Below are 22,338 nucleotides of genomic sequence, written 5' to 3'. Positions count from 1 at the left end.
ATATTTTAGTATGGATATTGTAAATCTTGTGAGGAAAACGTCACAAAAAATACAAAAATTTTCTTACAGATTTAAAAAAAATATCTGATGTTATTAAAAATACTCATAAATTGTAGTTGAACTACGGATAATATTTTTTATATATTCAAAAAAAGAAGTAAAAAAGAGATTAAAGTAGCAGTTTTGTACGCATTTACAATGTTGGCATTCCAACATTTAGTTGCACAGGCGCGCATGACGCCACCGTTGATTGGTGAAAAAACCGGTACGCGCGCTTAGAGAGGGGGACGGACAACTTTGAAACAAAATTGTGTAGTTGCGTGTGCTTGTGTTGGTTCATGCTTGTTTGTCAGGTATTTGGTGCTCCGTCCGTATGTCGAAATATTATCAGAGAATTCACGTGAGAAATTCTATCAATATTTCCGTGGATATCTAAAACATGATCGTGTGACTTTAGTGTCGTTTTCGAATTCAATGTGTTTGTCTACCTGAGCGATGACACGACCGGTGGTTGGTGCGCTCCCGTTTCTAATTTCTGTTATGTTTTCTGCTTTACCTGTCAAAGAAAGCGCCGTCTGTAACAGGTAACGAGTGAAGAAATTCTCCGAGCTGTTTATTCTGTGCTATCAAATATATCAGTGTGTTTGTGCTTCGATTTGTGCGCAAAATGGAAACTTAACTCAAATGTGGCCTTTATCGTGATGTGATTCATTCTGTCAGTTTATCGTGAAATAATGAAGGTTACTGTATGTTTCGGTGACGTTCGAGTGCTGGTTCCTTGCGGCCAGGGAGATCTGCTGGTCAGGGATTTAGTCCGAGAAGCCACCCTCCGCTACCGAAAGGCAACCGGGAAGGTAAGTCACTCGACAGTATCCCGCGACTCCTGTCACTATTTCTCGTATTCAATATTTTAACGAAAGTGTATGAGAACACAAAAGATTTGTAAAGCCATTAATGGACGTGGTCTCATCGCTATGCAAACATCGGTTCCAAGCTTTCGGCATGCTGAGCACGTATCTTGCCTTTGTCTTCGTAAATTCCTTCGCGGGTTCGATGCGAAACTTCAATTCGGAGAGACGTTATTTTTATTTGTAAATAAAGTCAGTTCACACGAGAAACTTGTCCTCATTACTGCAGAGTAAATGAAGCGAAATATCCAACGAAAGCGAGAGTTGGCTGAATTCGATCAGTATTGCCGTGTGTGGCTGGTCGCGGTTAGGGTATTGGCGTACTCGGTTCAGATACAGGTGTGCTGCATGTACTGCACTCTTCTACTTCAGCTGCTTCTCTTCCCCGCTGTAGACTGTAGATAATGAATCGATGTAAAAGAAACCTTTCAAGTAGACATTCCATTCAATATATGTACGCCAGATCAAATAAATGTAATTTTACGATATACACTACATTATAAATCAATTTAAATATCAATACACCTTTATCTTACATACCTATAAATAGCATTGCATATAAACTTTAATCCCCCCCCCATCCGCAACTACTTCTTTAAATTTAGTATTTTAAACACTTTTGTATGTTATGTTCGTAATTTAAATCGAACATGACCACTTTTTATGGCCTTTTAGAAAGAAATTAATATTTTTAAAAAATGTGTAAAACGCAAATGTTTTTTGTAAAACTGATTTGCAAAGTAATATTCTCAAAACTAGTTTAAACACATACTTATTTATAAAATGAAATCGAATCATTCTACAAATTTGAATAGCAATTTCCTCGTTTTGTGCTATTTTATTTAGACACCGTCATAAAGCATCAATATTGGTTTTTGGTGAAAAATGATCATAAAAAGGAAGATAATTGTATGACAAACAATTTTTGTTCTTAGAAAATACATACACGGTATTCATACTATTGTTTTATTTTTACCAGATTAAAGTTGCCCAAAATAATTCGCTCGGAGATATCAATGTTTGCTATCCGCACCTTCAAAAAGCGAGTCATAATACCAAAATGTGATGTTTAAATATCTACTTTCATGTGACAATATTGAAATTTTACAATAGCGGAAAAAAAGGAGGAAGATCCTAATTTTTCTTTACTTGATAATAATAAATAATTGATTAATTACTAAATAACCCTTTTTGTATTTGAATAATTATAAAAAAATATATTGAAGGTAATGTTAGTTCTTAACAATGACCAAGAGGTTTTCACATGTGAGACTTATCGTATTGCGTAAACTTACTTTTTTCTGTTTATTTGGGACGAAAAACTAGTAAAAAGTAAGGGTAGGGTAAAAAGAACAAAAAATAAAATTAAAATTAAAAATCGCCACACCGCAGATGTTATTGTATTATATTCGCCCAGCGATATTACAAGTGTTTTTGATACTTGGTTATAAAAAAAACTTTTATATTGTCTAATAAAATGTTGTCAAATATTTCTTCATGTGATTAAGGTCTTACTCGCAATAGTAGAAATCATTAAGCGTCCGCCTGCGCTGAGAGCCCCGTTTTTTTTAAAAAACAGGTAAATTGTTTTTTTTTTTAGAATATGTATTGAAAACATATTTTTATGTATTTTTTTAAACTACTTACCCTTAAATGATTCTTTTCTTTTCAAAACCACATATTTATTTCGAAGAAAATTTTAATACGAAAACAATGTTTAAAAAAAAGTAATAACGTTAAATGTTACCTGGGTTTAAAGAAAATTAAGTTGCGATTTATCGTATCTTGGGCCTTGATATTTGAAACATAATTTAAATACCGTTTGCAATAATTAAAATATTACAACTCGCATCTACAGCGCACTGTGCTGCCATGCATGTGATACACAGTTCAATTCTCTCCACGTCTAATATAATAATACTCAATAAAATAAAATATATAGAGTAAAGATATCCAATATAATATATTTAATCTATATATTTCATCAATCTGAAACACGATTAAATCACTTTGCCTTTATGAATAATTTCGAATAATATAAATACATCACAAGCACCCAGACCAATTGAAAATATTTTTTTCTTGAATTCATTTTGCAATTGGCAGGAATCGAACCCGCAACGCCAGTTTCGCAGTCTAGCGTCTACCCAACTACGCCATGGCGCCTATTACGAAACTTCAATCTACTAACGTCTTTTGTCAATAGGGAAATGAATCACATGGTTTTAATATTCTTACCTCGATATTTATCGATAAATTAATCGTTTTCTCCCAATCTTATCAAGTATAGCCCAATTTTACTATCAACACAATGGGTATTTGTGTACTTCATGTGCACAGTTCCTTGATTCTAATCACAATTTACTTTCCGCCCTAAATACCTACGTACTGAAAATAATAAGGCAATCGTTTAAACGTTTATAATTCCTAAAATAAATCATTCCATGAATAATGAAAGCGCACCTCCCTTACAGCCTCTTAGCAAATAGATCTAATCAATTGTATTTTTGTGATGGGAAATATATATTTTGTAGTATTGACTAATATTGATTAGCAGAAGCTTTGACACAAAGTTTGGATAAATTTGCTATAAAATCGTTATGTAAAGTGATATATTTTGATATACTCATGTATTTAAACTGAAAAATCACGAAGCGATTAGTTGAAATATTACAATTATTATACAATATTTCCTTTTGACTATTTGATAGTAAATAAAATGGTAAGAGTCCACCCTCGTGAAAACCGTTAAACTGAATTATTTTTTAATTCGAAAAATTTCCTGAAGCATTTATTATACATTTGTACTTGTATAGGTGCATAATATTATTGGCTCACCTGCCTTATTGTAATTTTATACTTAAACAACTGCGTAGTGGATTATATTATTTCCTATATGTATTATATCGACGTACTACATATCTAAAATAAATACTTATAATATATGTACATTAATGTGTCTGTGTATTTTGTCATATATATATATATATATATATATATATATATATATATATATATATATATATATATATATATATATATATATATATATATATATATATAATAATAATAATAAAACCCTTATCCGCACCCCAATGGTGCATAGGGCACTGCTTCATATAAACGCAGTGTTATCTTGATCGTTTACACATGAAGGAAAGGTGATTAGCCTTCCGCTTCAGGTATCAGTCCAGGGTAATATTGAATAAATATTACAGTGAAAAAATCACTTATATTTATTTGACCCCCCCCCCCTGGGAATCGAACCCGGGACCTCCAGAACGGTAGCCGAGCGTGCTGACTATTACACTACGGAGGCGGACAAAAAAAAAAAAAAAAAAAAAAATATATATATATATATATATATATATATATATATATATATATATATATATATATATATATATATATATATATATATATATATATATATATATTATTTATTTTAGTACTATATGCCCTAGTAATTTTAAATTATTTATAGTGAAAATCTAATGTCGAATACTAGGAATAACACATACCGTCGAAGACAAATAAAAATGTGAAAATATTCGGTGCCTCCGGCCCAAAAAGCTCTTAATGCAAGTTTGTTCAAGAATTGCGCTTTTTTATATATTTTTTTAAGTAATAATAATAGCAATAATCTTTGATGATTTATATAGCGCCATTTTCGTAAAATACTACCTCAAGGGCGCTTATACAGAAATGGCTTATGATATGGAAATGATTACGAACGATAAAAAAATAATAAAGATAAATGTCGTCAATCGGCCGAGTTTGAAGGGGAAAAAGTGGAGCCACCGTATTATTGCGCCTTCTAATTTTTAATCTAGGTAGGCATAATTATAATTTTAAAATCCGTAAATACTAATGCAGTGCATATTTGGTTTCTCGGAGTGTCCACTTACTTTTGTTGTGCTTGTATGGTATTCCTGTTTTATTACTATTGAAACCGGGAAGCATTATTATGCCCGTAGCTTTTCACTGCCTCACCTACCGACGATAATGTAAGGAGAATTTGGTCCTCGACGGACAAGCCTTCGCTCAGCTGTGCCTGCGCCTGCGCGTGTTGGCATTTAGTGTATATGACAAATGTAAATATCCATTCTCGTATGAAATTTGCACACTCCTTACCCTTACTGCCAGGATATCCCATCACTCCCATATTATTGTAATACGGTTTTTGTCCTCCGGAGTGCATTTTGCGTTTTGTCCTCCGGAGTGCGGAGTCCTATCGGAATGCCTAAAGAGCCGTAATACGTATAATAAATGTGTATATGAAATGAATATGTATATTGAATGTATCTATATATTATGAAAATAAATAAATAAAATAAAATAAAATAAAAAAATAAAATAAATTTGACTCGTGTCAATAAGACAAATTAGTTTATTTTATTTTATTATTATTTATATATTCACTGTTAATTGATTAATGACCAAGAGAATACTTATCGATCCAAGTCAGCGCCTCACGCTTTATTAGATGCAGATTGATGCACATGTGTAAGAAGTTTTTTTTTTTTACAAATTATGTTCTAAGATTTTTTTTTAATTCTATCAACGAACTAAATATGTAAAATTTCTCTTTTCTTGGAATAAACATCATTATAAATATTTCTCGATTATAATTATCCTAATTTATAATAATTAAACTACCACTTTTTACTAACCCAAGAATAAACAATAGTAAGTGTTTTTGTGTGAAAGTATTGTAACGCTAATGCTTAAAACGTAATTGAATTTTAATTCTCAATAAAATGTGTATGACCTACGGTAATACAGTGGGTTGTAAAAGGTCGAGATTTTTGTTTCCCATGTATTTCTATTCACAAGTCATCTTCATTTAGCGCTCTCGCGTTCACCCATCCAGAAGGGAGATTTAAGTCAGTTTATTCGGTTACCATTCACAACTGCCTAGTGACTAGTGACTAGTGACTAATGACTAATGACTTATGAGGTGGGCCGCGAATTTATTATTTTATTTTGTAAGAATCACACGAATTATACACTTCTTTATACTTTATCGACTTCTTAGTCTCGTTGTAATCGTAATTTAATTTTGGGAGAGTGGCTAATAGAACTTCTCTTTGAATTTCGGGTACATGCAAGACCTACGCAGGAGTGGAATCACCGCAGCATGAGTCGAGGTGGCGGAGGTATAATACCTGGCCGGGTTGCCAGCTTTTATCGAGAGCCTTCCGGCACTTTGTTGAAAAGTCGCGACTCTTTCGCTATGCCGCGTATGGAATTGTTTCGGCTCAGATGTCTTTCGTTTAAGTGGCGTTCGTGTTTAGTTCGCCGCCTGGACCTCTCCATCCGCGAGTTTAGAGGCAGTTCTAGGCTCAGGGGATCGGAATGCCGTCGAGTTATTCATTGCGGCGGTCGGACTTACCTACGCGGTAATAATCGTCATTATGACATCGTACCGGAGCGGCGGCGGCCGCGCGAGGTAATGAAGGTAAAAATTCTCTCCCGACCCGAACTAGAATTCGGTTTTTCATTTTTTTCCCCTGAGTCACAACGGGTCTAGCAGGTAAATTACCGAGATTCGGATCTAGGGGGACCCGGGGTACTGCCTTCTGTCCGCGACCTACCTGCGCCTCCCTACCTGGTACTCCGGCATGCGGACGACGAGAGGAGTCTCGCGTGCTCGGGTAAGTCACGGAAGTGCGCGCCTCTTCATGTCTCCAGATAGTTAGCGATATCGCGGCGGAACACTAAAACGTCATTTATATTTTGAGTCCACGAGCGATTACTCTACCCGCCTAGCGTTTAGAGAGCTATAATTTTATGTTATTATACAATGTTCAATTATTATCTTTTCCGCTTTCCATTGACCCGCATAAACTCTTTCTCTAGACGACTAGAGCCAGATATCGACAAACAAAATATAAATTGTAATCAGGATTTGCATCGCTTATTTAGGGTGTTTGTGACCCCAATCACATAAAATTAAACTTATACGATGGGGTAGAATATCAGGATTTTCGCTAAAGCGCAAAATGTTATGCATATGGAATGAAATCAAATCCATCTCATTACAGGTGGGTACTATTATTGATTGTCTCTACTCTTTGCTTAGTGGAATCTACTTCCATCATTATACATACTCACGCGGCCTTGTACCTACATACCGATATCCAAGTTGTGTATAGTCGATGTAGTAAATAAACATTCCTCATCTCAGGAATTACATAATAATTGTCTAAAAAAAATAAGCAAGAATGAGTTTTAAAGTCCAAGGCTTTACCCAGCGGCCAACCTGTACAAGCGAGGATTCTTATCCATAAATAAATAAAAAAAAAATATATTGCTCAGTTATGTATTGAAGACGCATAGTTGGACATAATAAAAATATTTATAATTTCATTAAGTACTACGCAGTTATTAGAACATATTAATATTTATAGTATATTTGACCTTTTATTTTACGTGTTGCTAATCCAAGACCTCGCGTAGTAAGTAATAGAATAATGTACGTAAAGAATATGGGTGTATCCACATAGTACGAGTACATATTGTATTTCATATTCGATGACGTTGTCAAACAATCCTAAATTCTATTATAATTCTCCATTCAATCACAATGTGTTTTATTATGTCACCAGTTTTTGTACATAATTTTATTTTTATGTTAGTCATCCGTCGTTTTCAAGTCCAAATAAATATAAAAAATGGTGAACCGCTACTACAGGCGGTATGAGCTGCTTTTAGATCCTGAAACTTGGACTCGACTAAAGAAAAGCAAAAGGACTTCACTTTCGGCCGAACGCATTTGTATAATTTATGGCAAGACGTGTTGCATATTCGCGAATTTGGTTCTCAGAATTTGTTTGGGTGATTTCATTCCCCGTTCCGCTTCCTCGGTGTTATACATATAAGGATTAAATATATTAAAATAAACGATTCTTTTGTGGTTATGTTACCGTTTTAGGCGTCGTCCTAATACAACGCGATTACGCGACCATCGCAAGTTCTCGCGAATTTTATTCGTACGAATTCGCGATTAAACATACAGATCTCGAAATGTCCCAATTGGCATTCGCGCGACCAATTACGACACTTATTCGAGATCTGTATGTTTAATCGCAGATTCGCATGAGTAAAATTCGCTAGAACGCGCGATGATCGCGTAATCGCGTTGTATTAGGACGACGCCTTAGTGTCGCACACTCACGCGAACGTTATTATAAAATGTAGGCCTTATTAAAGTACCTACTCTGATAAAGGTGATTAATTAATTAAGGATTTATATCTGCTCTCAATACCGTGACCATGCGCACTACATTTGCCATTGCACTATGCACTCGACGCGAGGGTTGCGTGACGCATGACGCACGCATCAAGTCTGCTTCCTTTGCGCTTTTCTACTCTAGCAATAATTGAATTTAATAATAGCATTAATAGACAAAGGTGTCGGGCGTGCATTACGGTATTGCGTCGAACACATTACCCGGCAATTGTGTAACTTCCGTGGTGATCACCAAAAGGGTATCCTGTGAGTCTCTTGCCCTTGGGCGTGTGTCACGGTTAAGCAGAATCACGCGTGTTATTATATTTACATAGACTCAACTGCCAGCTGTAATAGGAAACAATAGCTCGTTAATGCTCGCTCGGCATCTTCCATTCCCGCGTCAGTTTCACACAATTGATGTCACCAGTCTACCAGACGAGTGTCAAATTTCCGTCTACGAAAAAACAAAGTCGTATTTTTACATCCATTAGGTTAATTTTCTATACCGGCTCTCAAATTTGTTAAATTTTTAGACCGAAAGGCAAGCGACCGATATTACCTCATTACTGTAACTTAGGTATGCGCAATAACAGCATTTTATTAATTATATTGGATGCCATTAACAGTTGCCATTCATTTACATAATTCTCATCCAAATTTATGAGATGATGACCACAGGTAGCAGTAAGCGTGTTTTTTTTTACTGGAATGTAAAATAAAATGTAGAAAATTACAAAACTTTATGACCGTTCTAAGAATTTTATGGGAGATCTTGATGAGATTGGCGCTGAGTTTTTTCGTGTATAAGGTATAGAAATTATATATTTGAATACTTAAAATGTAAATTGTTAGTATCGAAGATATTTTCATTGGTTATTAATTAATTTATTTTCGTCTTAAAATTCCCGTAGTTCGTCGACATGATTTTCTTTTATCCTAAATATAAAATGTTATTGAAAATAATTATTTTGGAGCAATACTTTGTTCTTATTATAGAAGTAAATATGTCGTTTATTTTGTAACGTTTGGTGGAGTTATGATAATCATTGAAAAATGGAGTACTGCATTCAAATTTTAAATATTTGATGCATTCTTCAGTAGGTTGAATTATGCACTAAGTACTCACATTTGAGTTATATAAACACTGAACAATATGTACAATACTAATACAAAATCAAAGAGCTTCGATGTTATGATTATTATTAATTTACTTCCGCAAGTGAAATAGCTCGATCATGACATTAAATGGTAACGTATTATTTATTTGTAAAATAGCGACACATTTCCTTTTATCGTGTTAAACAAAAGATTCGAGTACATGCGATGGTGGTGCTCATTTTATAAAAAGGGCGTTTCCGTTATCGCTTAAACAGTCAAACCTAATTCAAACATTGTTGTGAAACATATGTCTCTGTTTGCTACATTCCGGCTTTCGGTGCGTTCCATTTATCAACTATAATATATAATCTCAGGTTATGTTTTTTTAAACAATAAGTTAAGATTACAGAATATAACTGCTGGCGTTTCAGAACCACTTGACTAATCACGAGTCATAATTCTGTAACATAGAACCCTTCACCTTATGCTTTCCCTTCGATTGATTAAGTACGGACACGTACATACATATGAATATCGCATGAGTTTGACCAATTTGATCTTGGTTCTCTAAGACTGGCGAGAAATAATAAGCCTAACTTCTACTCGTTATATTCTAGTCAATAAACGATTGACGAGTACGTACACGATAAGTTCGATCTAGTTTATTTTTCTTCTTAAGGCTACATAAATTATATGTAATAAAGGACATAAATCCAAGCCTACGACGCTATTTCGGTATCAACTTGCTGTCTGTTTTGTTTACTCAGACAATCTGTTATCAACTACCACACACCTGAAGATAAAGTGCTTATAATTACATACACAGGTAGACAGGTAGGTACAGACGAATAAAAAGTGATAAGGTTTTCTGCTCACTATATAACTTAGTAAACACGCTAACGTAGGTGAGTTTAAGTTTATCATCATTCCCACACCCCGCCAGCTTTAAATACGTATACAATTTTATTTAGATTGTGTCTTCGTTGAATAGTATTTCGTGCTGAGATGTACGTATAAAATGGTCGTTGGATTACATTTTATGGCATCTTTTTGTTGTCTTTATGAACCCCCTACTACTTAAATGTCAATTTCCTATGCCACGGAATTTCGTGATTGGACACGCGTGGTTGACTCCTAATAGTGAAACATCACGCGGTTACGTATAATGTACGAAGGGTTAATTTAATCTAGTCCTAAAGATGTGTTGGTAAACTTCACCGGCTTCGAGTCCTTCGCGGTACCTCAGGCCGAGTTGGAAAACCCAGCTGATTATAAATCTCCTTCTCCCACGAAGGTCAAGATCCGTCTGGTCCTAGGAAGAGCGGTCTGAGAGTGGTTTTGTAATAGTGCAACTCGTCTCAGGCTATTCCGTACACTGGGCACGTCCTCGCGCTGTGCGGTTGTATTGTCGTATTCCGTATTCCGTATTCCCTGCACTACGCGGCACAGCGGACAGCGTAATGCGGACAGTGCAGGTTGATGAAGGAAACACGATCGGCTCCTGCTATATTTGAAATCTAAAAGTGAAAATGAAGGGGTAATAATAAATATAAGCTAGGCCGCAGAAGGTTGGTCAACTTTTTAAAGTGGCCATTTACTTTTCCCTGTTAAATTGTATTATAAGAACGAGTTCGCGTCGGATGTAAAACCTGTTATTTGTGAGGATATGTATATACGCACGTACTAGTATTCTTCGCTTTGTATAGTGAAATTAATATCCATTTTTTGCCATGGAAGAGCACTGTAGATTGTATTTTTGCGTATTTTATATTTTTATATCAGTTGGACCGTGTAAGTTAATTTAATACGTACTGGAGATTAAACATGTATTTTTAATTAAACAATTGTATGACAATATTAAAATAAACATAAGTCAGATTGCGACGAGATCTGCGCAATAATATCCATTATCTTTAAAATGACGTAATGGATATTATTGCATATTGGATTTTAAATTTTCTTGTACGTAATTATGTATTTTTGCACATAACACTGCCTATAGTCAAAAAAAGTTTTTCTGTCTTTCATAATCAAACAATTGTACGATGTATTTTACATTTACTTGCATAAAAGTATTGGCATATGAATTCTTTAACAGACTTGTGTATTCTAATAAAAACCTGGTAGGTATTTATTTAGACCGTGTTTACATAGACAGGAATTCATTCATTCTTTAAGTAAAGTATCGTAACATTTTTTGTTGTTGTATTTTTTCAACAAATAAATGTTGCCGTGTTTGAAAATGAAGCAATAAGAGCTGTTGCATTTTGCCTCGCCTGCCGATTGAAAGGAATGTTCCTTCTAATAATTCTAAAAATAATATCAACACTTAAGGCAAACAAATTAATCTGGAATCCGTCAACAACTTTATTTTTCTTCGACATCTTTCTCTGGCAAAACTTAAAAGGATTAGATGACAACCCAAAACATGCATCTCTATTAAAATAAATATTATAATTTTCCTCAGAGTGATTAGGATACGAGATCCTGCTTCCCACAGTTTCCGCCATTTTCTTAGGCCGACACTAATTAATAGTTGTTAGCCTTTCTATATCAATATTATTTATCGGCAATATATAAATAGTATCTTTGAAGTTTGCTTCAGAGTGAAAATTATTATTTTTCCGTTTGTCTATCTTGCGAATTAATAATTTCCAGAACACAGTAGGCCTATTTTTGCTTGTTTTTTTGTTGATGCATGAAATAATTTATGTTTACCATATATTATTGACTATTTACATAATACAAGTCCCTCAAAAATGTAATGCTTGCATATTTAAGTTACATATATTTTAACTGAATACATGGTTCGTAGAAAATGCAAATAAATTTATTTCTTACAAACAGCTCATTTTGCTAAAGCTTGCCTTATTTCTTACCCAGTAAGTAGTTTTAAAATTGATGTATTGAATACAATATAGGTAAATAATGCAGTGTACGTAGGTACTTATTACATTGTATACCTTATCTTAAGAATCTGAAAGTCTTCAACACCTTTTCACATGAACATTATTTCTCACATTAGTAAATCAGCGCTTTACATGGATTGTAGATCAAATATCTCTGTAATTTGTATTAAATTTGATGGATATTAATATATAGAAATCCAATTCTCATAAATTATGTATCTTCGCAGTATCTATCTACCTACCTAATGTAATCCGTTTTATTTTTTTTTTGGAAAAATAAAAGGGTTTTATCTAGGTTCCTACGCATAAAACATTAACGAAACGATGTGCATTGTTAAATGATTTTTTTTTGTTCATTATACGAGTAGGTACGTACATGTGTACCATGCATGGTTGACAAACTTTTGTACGACAGAAGCTGGTCGCGAATCATTTCAATCACACAAAATCAGGTGCATTTGACGCAGTCTCTTAAATGAAAAAAAAGTGTATAAATTACTCAATTTAGGGTTCATAAATTGGGTGTCCCTTCATATCTTTTTATTTCCCAGCGTAGGTATAATTATGTTTAAATTCTTTGTATCATCCTGGACTGGTAGTCTGAGGCTCAGGACTGATTGGCACCCTGTCTTGCCGTAATTGACGATCAAGATAACACTGCGTCGATGCGATGGAGTGCCCTATGCGCCCTTGGGTGCGGATGAGGGTTTAAAAAATGACATTCCCTCTTTGATGAAGAGATGCAAGCCCAGACTGTATTAGCATGTGCTTTGATCCTTAAGTGTTTCAGGTTATAAAAACAGAGTTCTGCTTTTAAAATACTTTCCTTGTTATATATTTTTAAATTTAAAGAGGGTGTCAAGTTTAGCCAGTTCGTTGGAAACACTTGATTTACGTTTACACTTCAAAATAGTCATTATTTACATCGATATAAATAGTATAACGTTACCGCTATGGCCCTTGGGATTCTTTCTTTAAGGAATGTTAACTTCAATGATGTAGTTTAAAAATCAGCTCGACGTAGCTTGTGGTATATCTTTTCGTATAACACATGATTTTTAGAAATGTTGCATGTGAGTCTTTATACTATAAAATAGCTTTTAATCATAGAACACTTTAAAAACTTCATGCCAAACTTTATACATAGCTTCTTGTGTCGATTTTTAGACGACGACATTTTCGTACTACATTAAACTAGAACTTTAAACATACATATTTGCGAAAAATATTATTAGAATACGACATTTTTGTATTACATTAAACTGTAACTTAAAAAATACATATTTGTGAAAAATATCCGAGATGCATACATGAGCCGGTTATCGATGTCATTGTTTTTTTTTAAATTTACGAATGAGCGATTTTTTGTAGCTTAATAATTTATCAATAAATTTATTTAACATTAATAGTAAATTTAAAATGAATAATTTATAAAATAAAATAAAAAAAATTAACCTAGAAAGGTGTCTCTGAGTCCTTCTCATATTACATCGGAGATTTAATCGATTATCTTCTTACATTCTTTGTAAAGCACAGCTTGACCGTGAAACCAGAGAGCTTGTACAACAAAAGTGGTTTTTGTGGAATCTAGACGTCCTTATTTCTGATGCATTTTAAATGACTTTTCTTTTGAAATTGGGGCGTGCTGTGTCTGGAGTGGACTATTTTTCTATCCCGTATTCTATTGTGGGAGGATTTCGGTTTAAGAGTGTAAAAAAAGCTTCCGTAAAGTGGACCGTGCACGAAGACGTCCCATCTCGCTCTGAGATTTTGAGCCCATCACAAAGGAGAACACATGTTGAATGCAATTCAAAGAAAAGAAGAAAAAACTTAACCATAGCCATTTGCCAGTAACAGGTGTTGGGTCCCAGACCCACGTAGCCCGCCATTGAAATATAATAATAAATGTTAAGCTGCTGTTGTGAAGTGCTTTTTCGAAATGCCCGGGGCACGGTCAACTGCACCAAAATGCTTATAGTATGTACATATTATTTTACATTTACGTTATAAATACATCTCAATAATAAAGACAAAGCAATAAAAATAAAAGTTTCGTCGTTTTTTTATAGCTCTCCGTCGAGAACTTGTTACCGAGTCGTATGGACGTGGATTAAATCCCGGGTTCTATCAACCTTATCTAACCAAAGTAAAGGTCACGTGTCTTTCATTTCTCTACTACCTGAAGAGAGGCCTTTAAAAAAGAGTAATGTAATTCTAAAAAAACTGCTAGCTTTACCCTCAGAAACTGAGTATAAGTAACCATCCAGGGGTAGTTACCATGAGTACTTCTCCTTTTGTGCATGTGGTCACCCTTTCAACCCCCGGCTTGTCTTGTCATAATTTACACAGGTATACACTCATAAAAGGATTCAGTGGTAGCCCATACACTAAAATATCGTGATGCTATAATAATTTAATCGACAAAATAATATAATTATTAACTGTGTTTTGTAATAATTGAAAAAGAAAATGTTTCTTTCACTCGCTAAAAAATACCACATTAAACATTTAACTGAAATTTAATTCTGTTAAATTTCTAATTTTGTGTATCAAAATTTATGCCTGTTTGTGATAATACTTTATGTGTAATTTGAACCCTAACGTGGACATGCTGAGTACAGATCAAATACCTAGTACAGGTATTTGACCTATACAGGTCAAATTGCTAGATGATAAAAATTCTCATCTACCGAAGAGAAAGCCTTAAAAGTAGACACCAAATTAAATAAAAAAAACGAAAACCTAATGATAATATATATCACCTTCACTTTATTTAGTACACATTCTATAGTCTGTTGGAATAATCTAAACTTTTAAAACCCATAAACCATTCCTCGTTACTGGCTCCGATGTACCCAGTATATGTATACACCAAAACTTGTCTGTGTATGCTTGTGCCTGATCCAGTCATTTACCGCCTGAGGACACTAGACAGTAGACAGTAGACAGGCATTCTTAGTAACTCTAAACTCGAAACGCATTGCTAATGTATCTACCAAATTTCTAACTGTTTCCAAAGTTTGAAATGCGGTCCATATTTCATATGACTCGAGTGCCTTGCGTTTTATATCTGATTTTTATATTATAAGTAAGCAACATTTATTTAAACTAATTACATACATAAGTCACATTTATAATATTCCCGATGAGTAATTTCCGTTACTCATTTTGGGATTAAGGTTAACAAGATTGAAAAACAAATAAGAAAACACAGGGAAAAATGTAAAATATGAAGCAATAAAAGATACAGTAAAGAAGCATTAAAAAAAAACTAAAGGTAAGAATCATGTTTAAAGGAAAAAAAAATAGAATATATAACTAATCACTTACACAAATATCTTTCCATAAAGCATTATTTTCAGTTCATTCATTTTGGATCCCTGACTGGGTTCTATTTTAAATGTCAGGAAGCTGGTTAATTTGGGTATAGGCAAAATATTGCAAGGACCTTACTCCAATATTAGTTGTGTTTATAAGCTCCACACGTATTGTATTATGTCCTTGTGTATTATAATGATGAATTTCTCTGTTACAAATCTGTTTGGTGTTGCAGTGAGTACTTTGAAACATTATTTGTAATGTCAAAATGTATTATGTTAGTGCTCAAATAAATGTCTTTAAAAATGCTTTCTTTAATTCGTCAATAAATGTATTATTATACTTAATAAGTTTGCAAAAGCTATCAAACCCTAACGACTTTCATTATTCTGTTATCGGAGTGAGTAGTGACAACGTGCGTCCATTCACTATTGTATTAGCTTCGTTAGGTACTGTTATAATATGTAGATTATGTGTAGGATCATAGAAAACCTTGCTGAGTGCGATTGTCACCGGATAAACAATGAATTGTGAAACGTCATCGCATTTATAAAAACGATTTTATCTCAGATGTGAAATCACATGAGAATTGTGTATCACTGTTTTCCTCTGCGCGTTACTAGGTTAGAATGCAGGTAATAAATATGGATACCTGTATAATACAAATCGCTCACTCCTTTCAAGAACGTCACAAATCAAAAATCGTCAATTTTCAGTTGTGCGTGTTTTCGGAATGCCCAGAAAATGTACTATATTCCAGCAAAAGCGGCATATTTTTAATTTAATATTTACCCGCTAAAGGGCAGAAAGTGTAATTTTTGCATTTTTAACAAAATGTTTTGTTTATTTATTTTTTTAAATAAATTTAATGTTTTTCAAATGGAGAAAAAAACATCAGGTTTTACTTAAAAAGATCTGTTGCACAGTAAAAAGTTCAATAGGAGGCTTGATATTTATTTTTAATGCATTGTATTCTATTTTTAAACTTTAAAAACGTTCTCCTGAAAAATCAAGTTTTTTTTATTTATGACGTTCTTGAAAGGAGTGAGCGAAATATTCATGCATTTTTAACCCGTCTAAATCAGTTTTATCTTTTTTTCAATTAATCAAAAAGGTGAATATAAAAAGTCGCCAAAATATTTGTATAGTTCATCGTTTCTCAATATTTTTTAGTTCGCGACCCGCTGAAAGAGCAAATAGTAAAGAAAATAACCTTACGACCTCCTAGTTATATTATATATTTAAGTGTAGACGCTACCAAAGTTTTCATAACTTTTTTTTTCGCCTATCATTTTTCAAGCGAATGCGACATCTCGTATAGCTGCGATAAAATGGTTCTAAAAATGTCCCGATGAAATATTGATATGGATTGGAAATATGGCAACCCTGAATTAAACTCGTATTAGTATGTTAAAATGATTTACGTTATGTAAAAAGGTGAACTTTAAAATGAGGTTCATTACCATTTAAAACTGTGTGATTGTATTAATTTGTATCAAAAAAAATACTGGCAATCTGACATCTACTCTTTATAATGTTTATTACAATTAATTTCATTAAAAAGGTTAATTGTCAATTGTAAAAAAGGTAATTGTTAGTGTCCGCCTCCGTAGTGTAATGGTCAGCACGCTCGGCTACCGTTCTGGAGGTCCCGGGTTCGATTCCCAAAGGGGGTAAAATAAATATAAGTGCTTTTTTCACTAATATTTATTCAATATTACCATGGACTGGTACCTGAAGCGGAGGGCTGATCACCTTTCCTTCATGTGTAAAACGATCAAGATAACACTGCGTTTATATGACACAGTGCCCTATGCACCATTGGGGTGCGGATAAGGGTTTTATTTTATTATTAAAAAGGTTAATGTAAGATTTGTTTATGAGACGGCCACCACGGTGTAGTTGGGTATCAAACTATTGGGCTTGACTATCAAACTAGCGTCGGGAATGCGATTATCACTAGTTGCAAAAAAATAATCTAAGAAATATTTATTTTGAAATAGTTTAAGTATTTGTGATGTATTTTCTCAAATCATCCCCCCCATTCTCTTTTCCAACTGAAGTTTATATTTGGATTCTAACTATCTGTTAACGCTCAAAGTTTCCTTTAGTAAAATTGCTGACCTCACGCTTCAATAAATAACATCCCATTCAAATTCGTCGATAAATCAGACGAGCAGTGCTAATGTTATATTTGCAATCATTACTTTTAACCTATGATCGTTCGCACGTTGATTCCATAACAATATTTTAACCTTACCTTTCAGACTATTTATTGCTTCTGTGGCAGTTTTAATCAATTTATAGGTATAGGCTCCATTATTCGATTACTGTGATTTGATTTCCTTCTTTCAAATTCGAGGCTTCTATTCAAGGCCGATGGTGTCGTGTGAGAGCTTATTTTCCTGCGAACCCACGAATCCCCGAATTATTGAGCGAAAATGTATCAAAAATATATTCTTAAATTACTTATTTTTTAAAGACAAACTATTTCTACCCGGACCTTATTTCATGTCTCTAAATATTGTTTAGAAATTTTCCGCATTGAAAAATGTTTTATCTAGGTAAATCAAAATATTCATGTTTCCAAGGCTTTGATTTTATTATGATGGTTTGATTTTCTCCTTACGATTAAATATCAAAATTTATCAGTCTCGCTAAATTTTCGGGTCTTGCTTACCCCCTTTTTTTCTATACATAAGGAGAATCTGAATCCAGTTTTATCTCGAAAATTATGTGAAGGGAAGATCAAACAAGTACGGGCTATGTAACTCCGAGTGACGTAGTTATTACAGTTATTCTTCCTCGATTATTTTATTCACCTTGTCCTTCACCCCTTGATTTATGCCGTCAGTCCCATTAAATATATTTCTCTTCTATAGCATTGGAATATATACTATAAATGTAGTATATTATTCTTAGATATATCTAACAACCAGGGGCGAAGGACTGATCTTATCTTATTAAATTAATGATCAAGTTAACTCCGCGTCTATCTAATACGGTGCCATATGCACTATCGGGTGCCGATAGCGTCAGAAATCGGAATGCCCAATATAAATAATTTTGCTGTGTTTATTTTTCTGTTATGTGCAAAGATCGGTTAAAGCCCCCTTTAGTTCGTTGACTCAGGTTCTAAAATATTCGATAAACAACGTAATATGATTATAATGGTGTCGCACACTGTTATATTTACGCAAGAGATTGGGAAATTGTTGGGCGCCGCGGTCGAGCTACCAAATTTTGGCATTGTTTATATTCATAGTAAATTTCGTAGCGTAAATGTGCCTCTTGACCTAATACACATTGCTTTAATTTCAATATGAATGGTACGTATTCTCTTGGGAGTACGGGAACGAGTAAAGGGCCAGCTGAAGGAAATAATATTTGAACTTATTTTATTGACTTTTTGCATATCTAACGCCTCGGCACCGTATCACCTCACCGTCACCTCAACTCGAGACATTTCGATTTCTTAATATGGAGTTCCATACGACAACGCACACTTGTCACTGCCGTATCGTCACCACCTTGCCTTGGAAATTGGAATGACTCGGGCTGAGACGATGCTGATATTTGGTGTCGAGGCGTCAGACATGCGATAACCTTACAAATTTTTATGGAGTTTTCCGACATATGTATACGAGTATATATGTCCCGTGTACATGTATTTTTTAGCATATTGACCCATTACATATTTGTTTTTTAACTACGGCCTTCAAATATACGTTGTATTCCTTCTGTGTTACTAAAGGTCCATTTTTCAAAGATAATTTAATTAAATACTAATAAATATAATTAATTATAATTATATGCTGATAATTAAAGCTATGTAGCATTTTTACAATCAATTCAATTTTCATGATGCATTCTGAGACGATATTATAAATTTGTTTCATGAATACGTGCATTGATTGGCTTTTCCTCAAAATATTTTACTTCAAATGTGGCATTCATTGTTTGTGAATCTAAATATTTATTTAGATTCCTTGTTTTCCTTGTTATTTTCCCTTGTGTTTTGACGGTTGTGAAGGACGCAGTTTTTAGTTTTGCCTCCTTTGAAATTGGCACGTGCGCCCCATTCTTCCGAGAAACAAATCAAATTTGATGAAAAAATAATTATACAGTCCTGGCAACTGACCTTTAAGAAGACAATAAAAAAAGCTCAAGGGATTGATTAATAATTTGGATAGAGCTGTAAGTCGATTTCGCAAGAGGCCACTCTGGGATGAAACAGACTTTGTCACCTTTTGACATTACATATGCAGACCCTGGCCCCGGCCCTGGGGCCTGCCACTTGGGCAGACTTGCAGTCGCAGTGACAGCCAGTAGAGCGGTGAGAAACTGCTTGAAAGTTCGTGGGAATGTTTCACGGTATGAAAATAATGTATCGAGTGCGCTGACTCAATTTCAATTGTTAATAGTGCTACTGATTGTGCGTTCCATTCAATGTCTTCTCACTATACTCGTACATGCGCGGGCGCGCCGTGTTTGGCGCGAATCCACGCAATTAAACAGTTACCCGATTTTATCGCTCGCGAGAACAAATCAGTCGTTCAGCTTCAACGGCGTGTCTAATTTTTCTAATTCTGACATAATGTTATCCGATGATTCCCCTGCTTATGCTAACATACGCATAAACGATGAAAATGCAAGTTCACTTTTGCATTACGATCTAAAAATAAATAGCTTACTTTATACCTTTTTTCTGGTTTTATTTAAAAAAATTATTTATTTTTACTATTTATTTCGGGATTTTACAGAACAGTTACATCAAGTCGTTCACATAAAGGAGTAGTATAAAATAATAAAAATACTTTTACTATTCCAATTACTAAATATCGACATTTGTAAATTTGTGAAAATACCTGGAAAAGGGACCGGAGGGAGGAAAAGGAGAAAAGGGAAAGATCAAAGTTCAAGTCAAAGACAAATTATACGAAACGAGGGACACGCCATGATATCAATGCCGACATACAATGTTTATGGTCTCAGCGCTGACAATGTCGAGTTGAACATATCCAAATCCCCATATTGACCAATTTTGATGAACGATATAAGTATATAAATATATATAGGATATGATAATTATCTATATTATACATTTCATAAAATATCAAATATCAAATATATATATATATATATATATATATATATATATATATATATATATATATATATATATATATATATATATATATATATATATATATATATATATATATATATATATATATATATATATATATATATATATATATATATATATATATATATATATATATATATATATATATATATATATATATATATATATATATATATATATATCAAACTTGACCCAATAAGTGACTTATCATTCTAGTGAGCTTTCTTCTGCCCGTATTCTAACAATTTATTATTACACCTGATTGAAGTTAGCACAAATAAATAAGTGCCATCTTTTCAAGAAGTAAATGAATTTAACTTTTCTTTTGAATAATAATATTCTTTGTTGCCGCTCTATGATGGTCACATACATGATTTTCCGATACGCTTATAGCTTAATTTCCATTGATAAGGGCAGTATCTGTAAAAACACGGTTGAACAAACTAAGGTTGCTCATTCCTAGGGGAGTTCGCATTTTAGCATTTTCAATCCGCAATGTGTATTAATAGTAAAAATAATTATTTTTGCTTTCTTTATTTTTATGCGCGCCTCAAAAGTTTAAAGTTTTAAAAAACAATGTATCTGGTAATAAATGCAAACTTATTATTTTAATTAAGATTACCATAGCAGCAAAAGAATAAAAAAATATATGCATGTCAACAAATGAATTATCAATTTTTATCAAATTAATCACCGTATTAACTGTTTCCCATATTAGTTATGTTGAATATTTATTTTTATATTTAATTATTAATATGGATACTTATTTTTGTTTACTTTTTATGCGTCATATGATGCATTTCTTAGGAAATGCTTAGTCAAGTTGAAAATTAAAAGAATATCTATCCTTGTAAATATGTTGTATCGATGAAATATTATGCTGATTTCTAATTAACGCCTACTACCTCCTTTCTCGTTGTCCTCAAATTAATTTAACGTTAACTACGCAACATGCCAAAAATGAAGAAAAAAACGTGGGTTTTTTTTAAAACTAAAAATAATAATTCTTCATTAAAACTATCGACCTTATTTTTTACGGATTTGGCCAAAATTTTATGTTTTTATATAATTTTAAAATAAATTACAGAATTGATTATTTTATACCAGATAATCGAGTGTTATAGAAATAACAAATTGATTGACGTTAACAGCATTGTTATTAGTTAGTTCGTGAAAATGTTGATAGATGGCGCGGCTGTCTGTTTATTGTCAGTATCAGAGCCTTCTTTAACAGTTCCGTTGATTTGTATAGATGGCTCTGCATATACTGAAATGTTTCGATTACGTTTTGTCGTAAATCACATCGTTGAATATTTTATAAAATACAATACATATCCGATTTCTTGTTTTTTATTTTTTAAAAATTAAAATTACGCAAACACTTTCACGTAGTTTGCATAACGATCGTATGATTTATTTGTTTTTTTTTACTACAATGTATGTTGTCCTCGCATAAAATAATATAAAATCGTATGAACTAAGGCGATGGATTCTTTAACCTTCAGTTCGTTGCGGGGTCTGCTTTAAGTCAAATGCATGACGAAGATTTGTAATTCCACCATAGAAACGGAAGGTTGAACAGATCAGTCTTGGATCTCTTGATTCGTAGAATAAATTTGCAGACCGTAAGCATGTGCAGAAAATTGAGCCATTTGCAACCGCCCGGTGTAACATCTAAAGATTAGTAAGATTATTAATATAATTACTTAATAGTCTTTT

At 33.3% G+C, this 22,338-nt stretch overlaps 1 protein-coding gene across 4 annotated transcripts in view; it reads left to right on the top strand.

The window, feature by feature from the left end:
- The first annotated feature begins 256 nt into the window (after window positions 1-256).
- The window catches only part of baz (par-3 family cell polarity regulator), a 67,947-nt gene continuing 45,865 nt past the window's right edge, over window positions 257-22,338 (top strand). For all 4 annotated transcript variants that reach the window (XR_015837445.1, XM_088259098.1, XM_088259100.1 and 1 more), the window contains exon 1: window positions 257-854. Coding sequence is in view for 3 of the 4 variants with exons in the window: in XM_088259098.1 (XP_088115224.1) it covers window positions 735-854 (120 nt within the window). In the remaining variant the exon portion in view is untranslated. The remainder of the gene's footprint in view (window positions 855-22,338) is intronic.

Source organism: Brachycentrus maculatus, unplaced genomic scaffold (assembly GCF_059751285.1).
Source record: "Brachycentrus maculatus isolate JH-2025_06_01 unplaced genomic scaffold, ASM5975128v1 h1tg000110l, whole genome shotgun sequence".
Classification (NCBI taxonomy): domain Eukaryota; kingdom Metazoa; phylum Arthropoda; class Insecta; order Trichoptera; family Brachycentridae; genus Brachycentrus; species Brachycentrus maculatus.
Note: the sequence above shows the minus strand (reverse complement) of the source record. Positions and strands in the feature narration are given on the sequence as shown.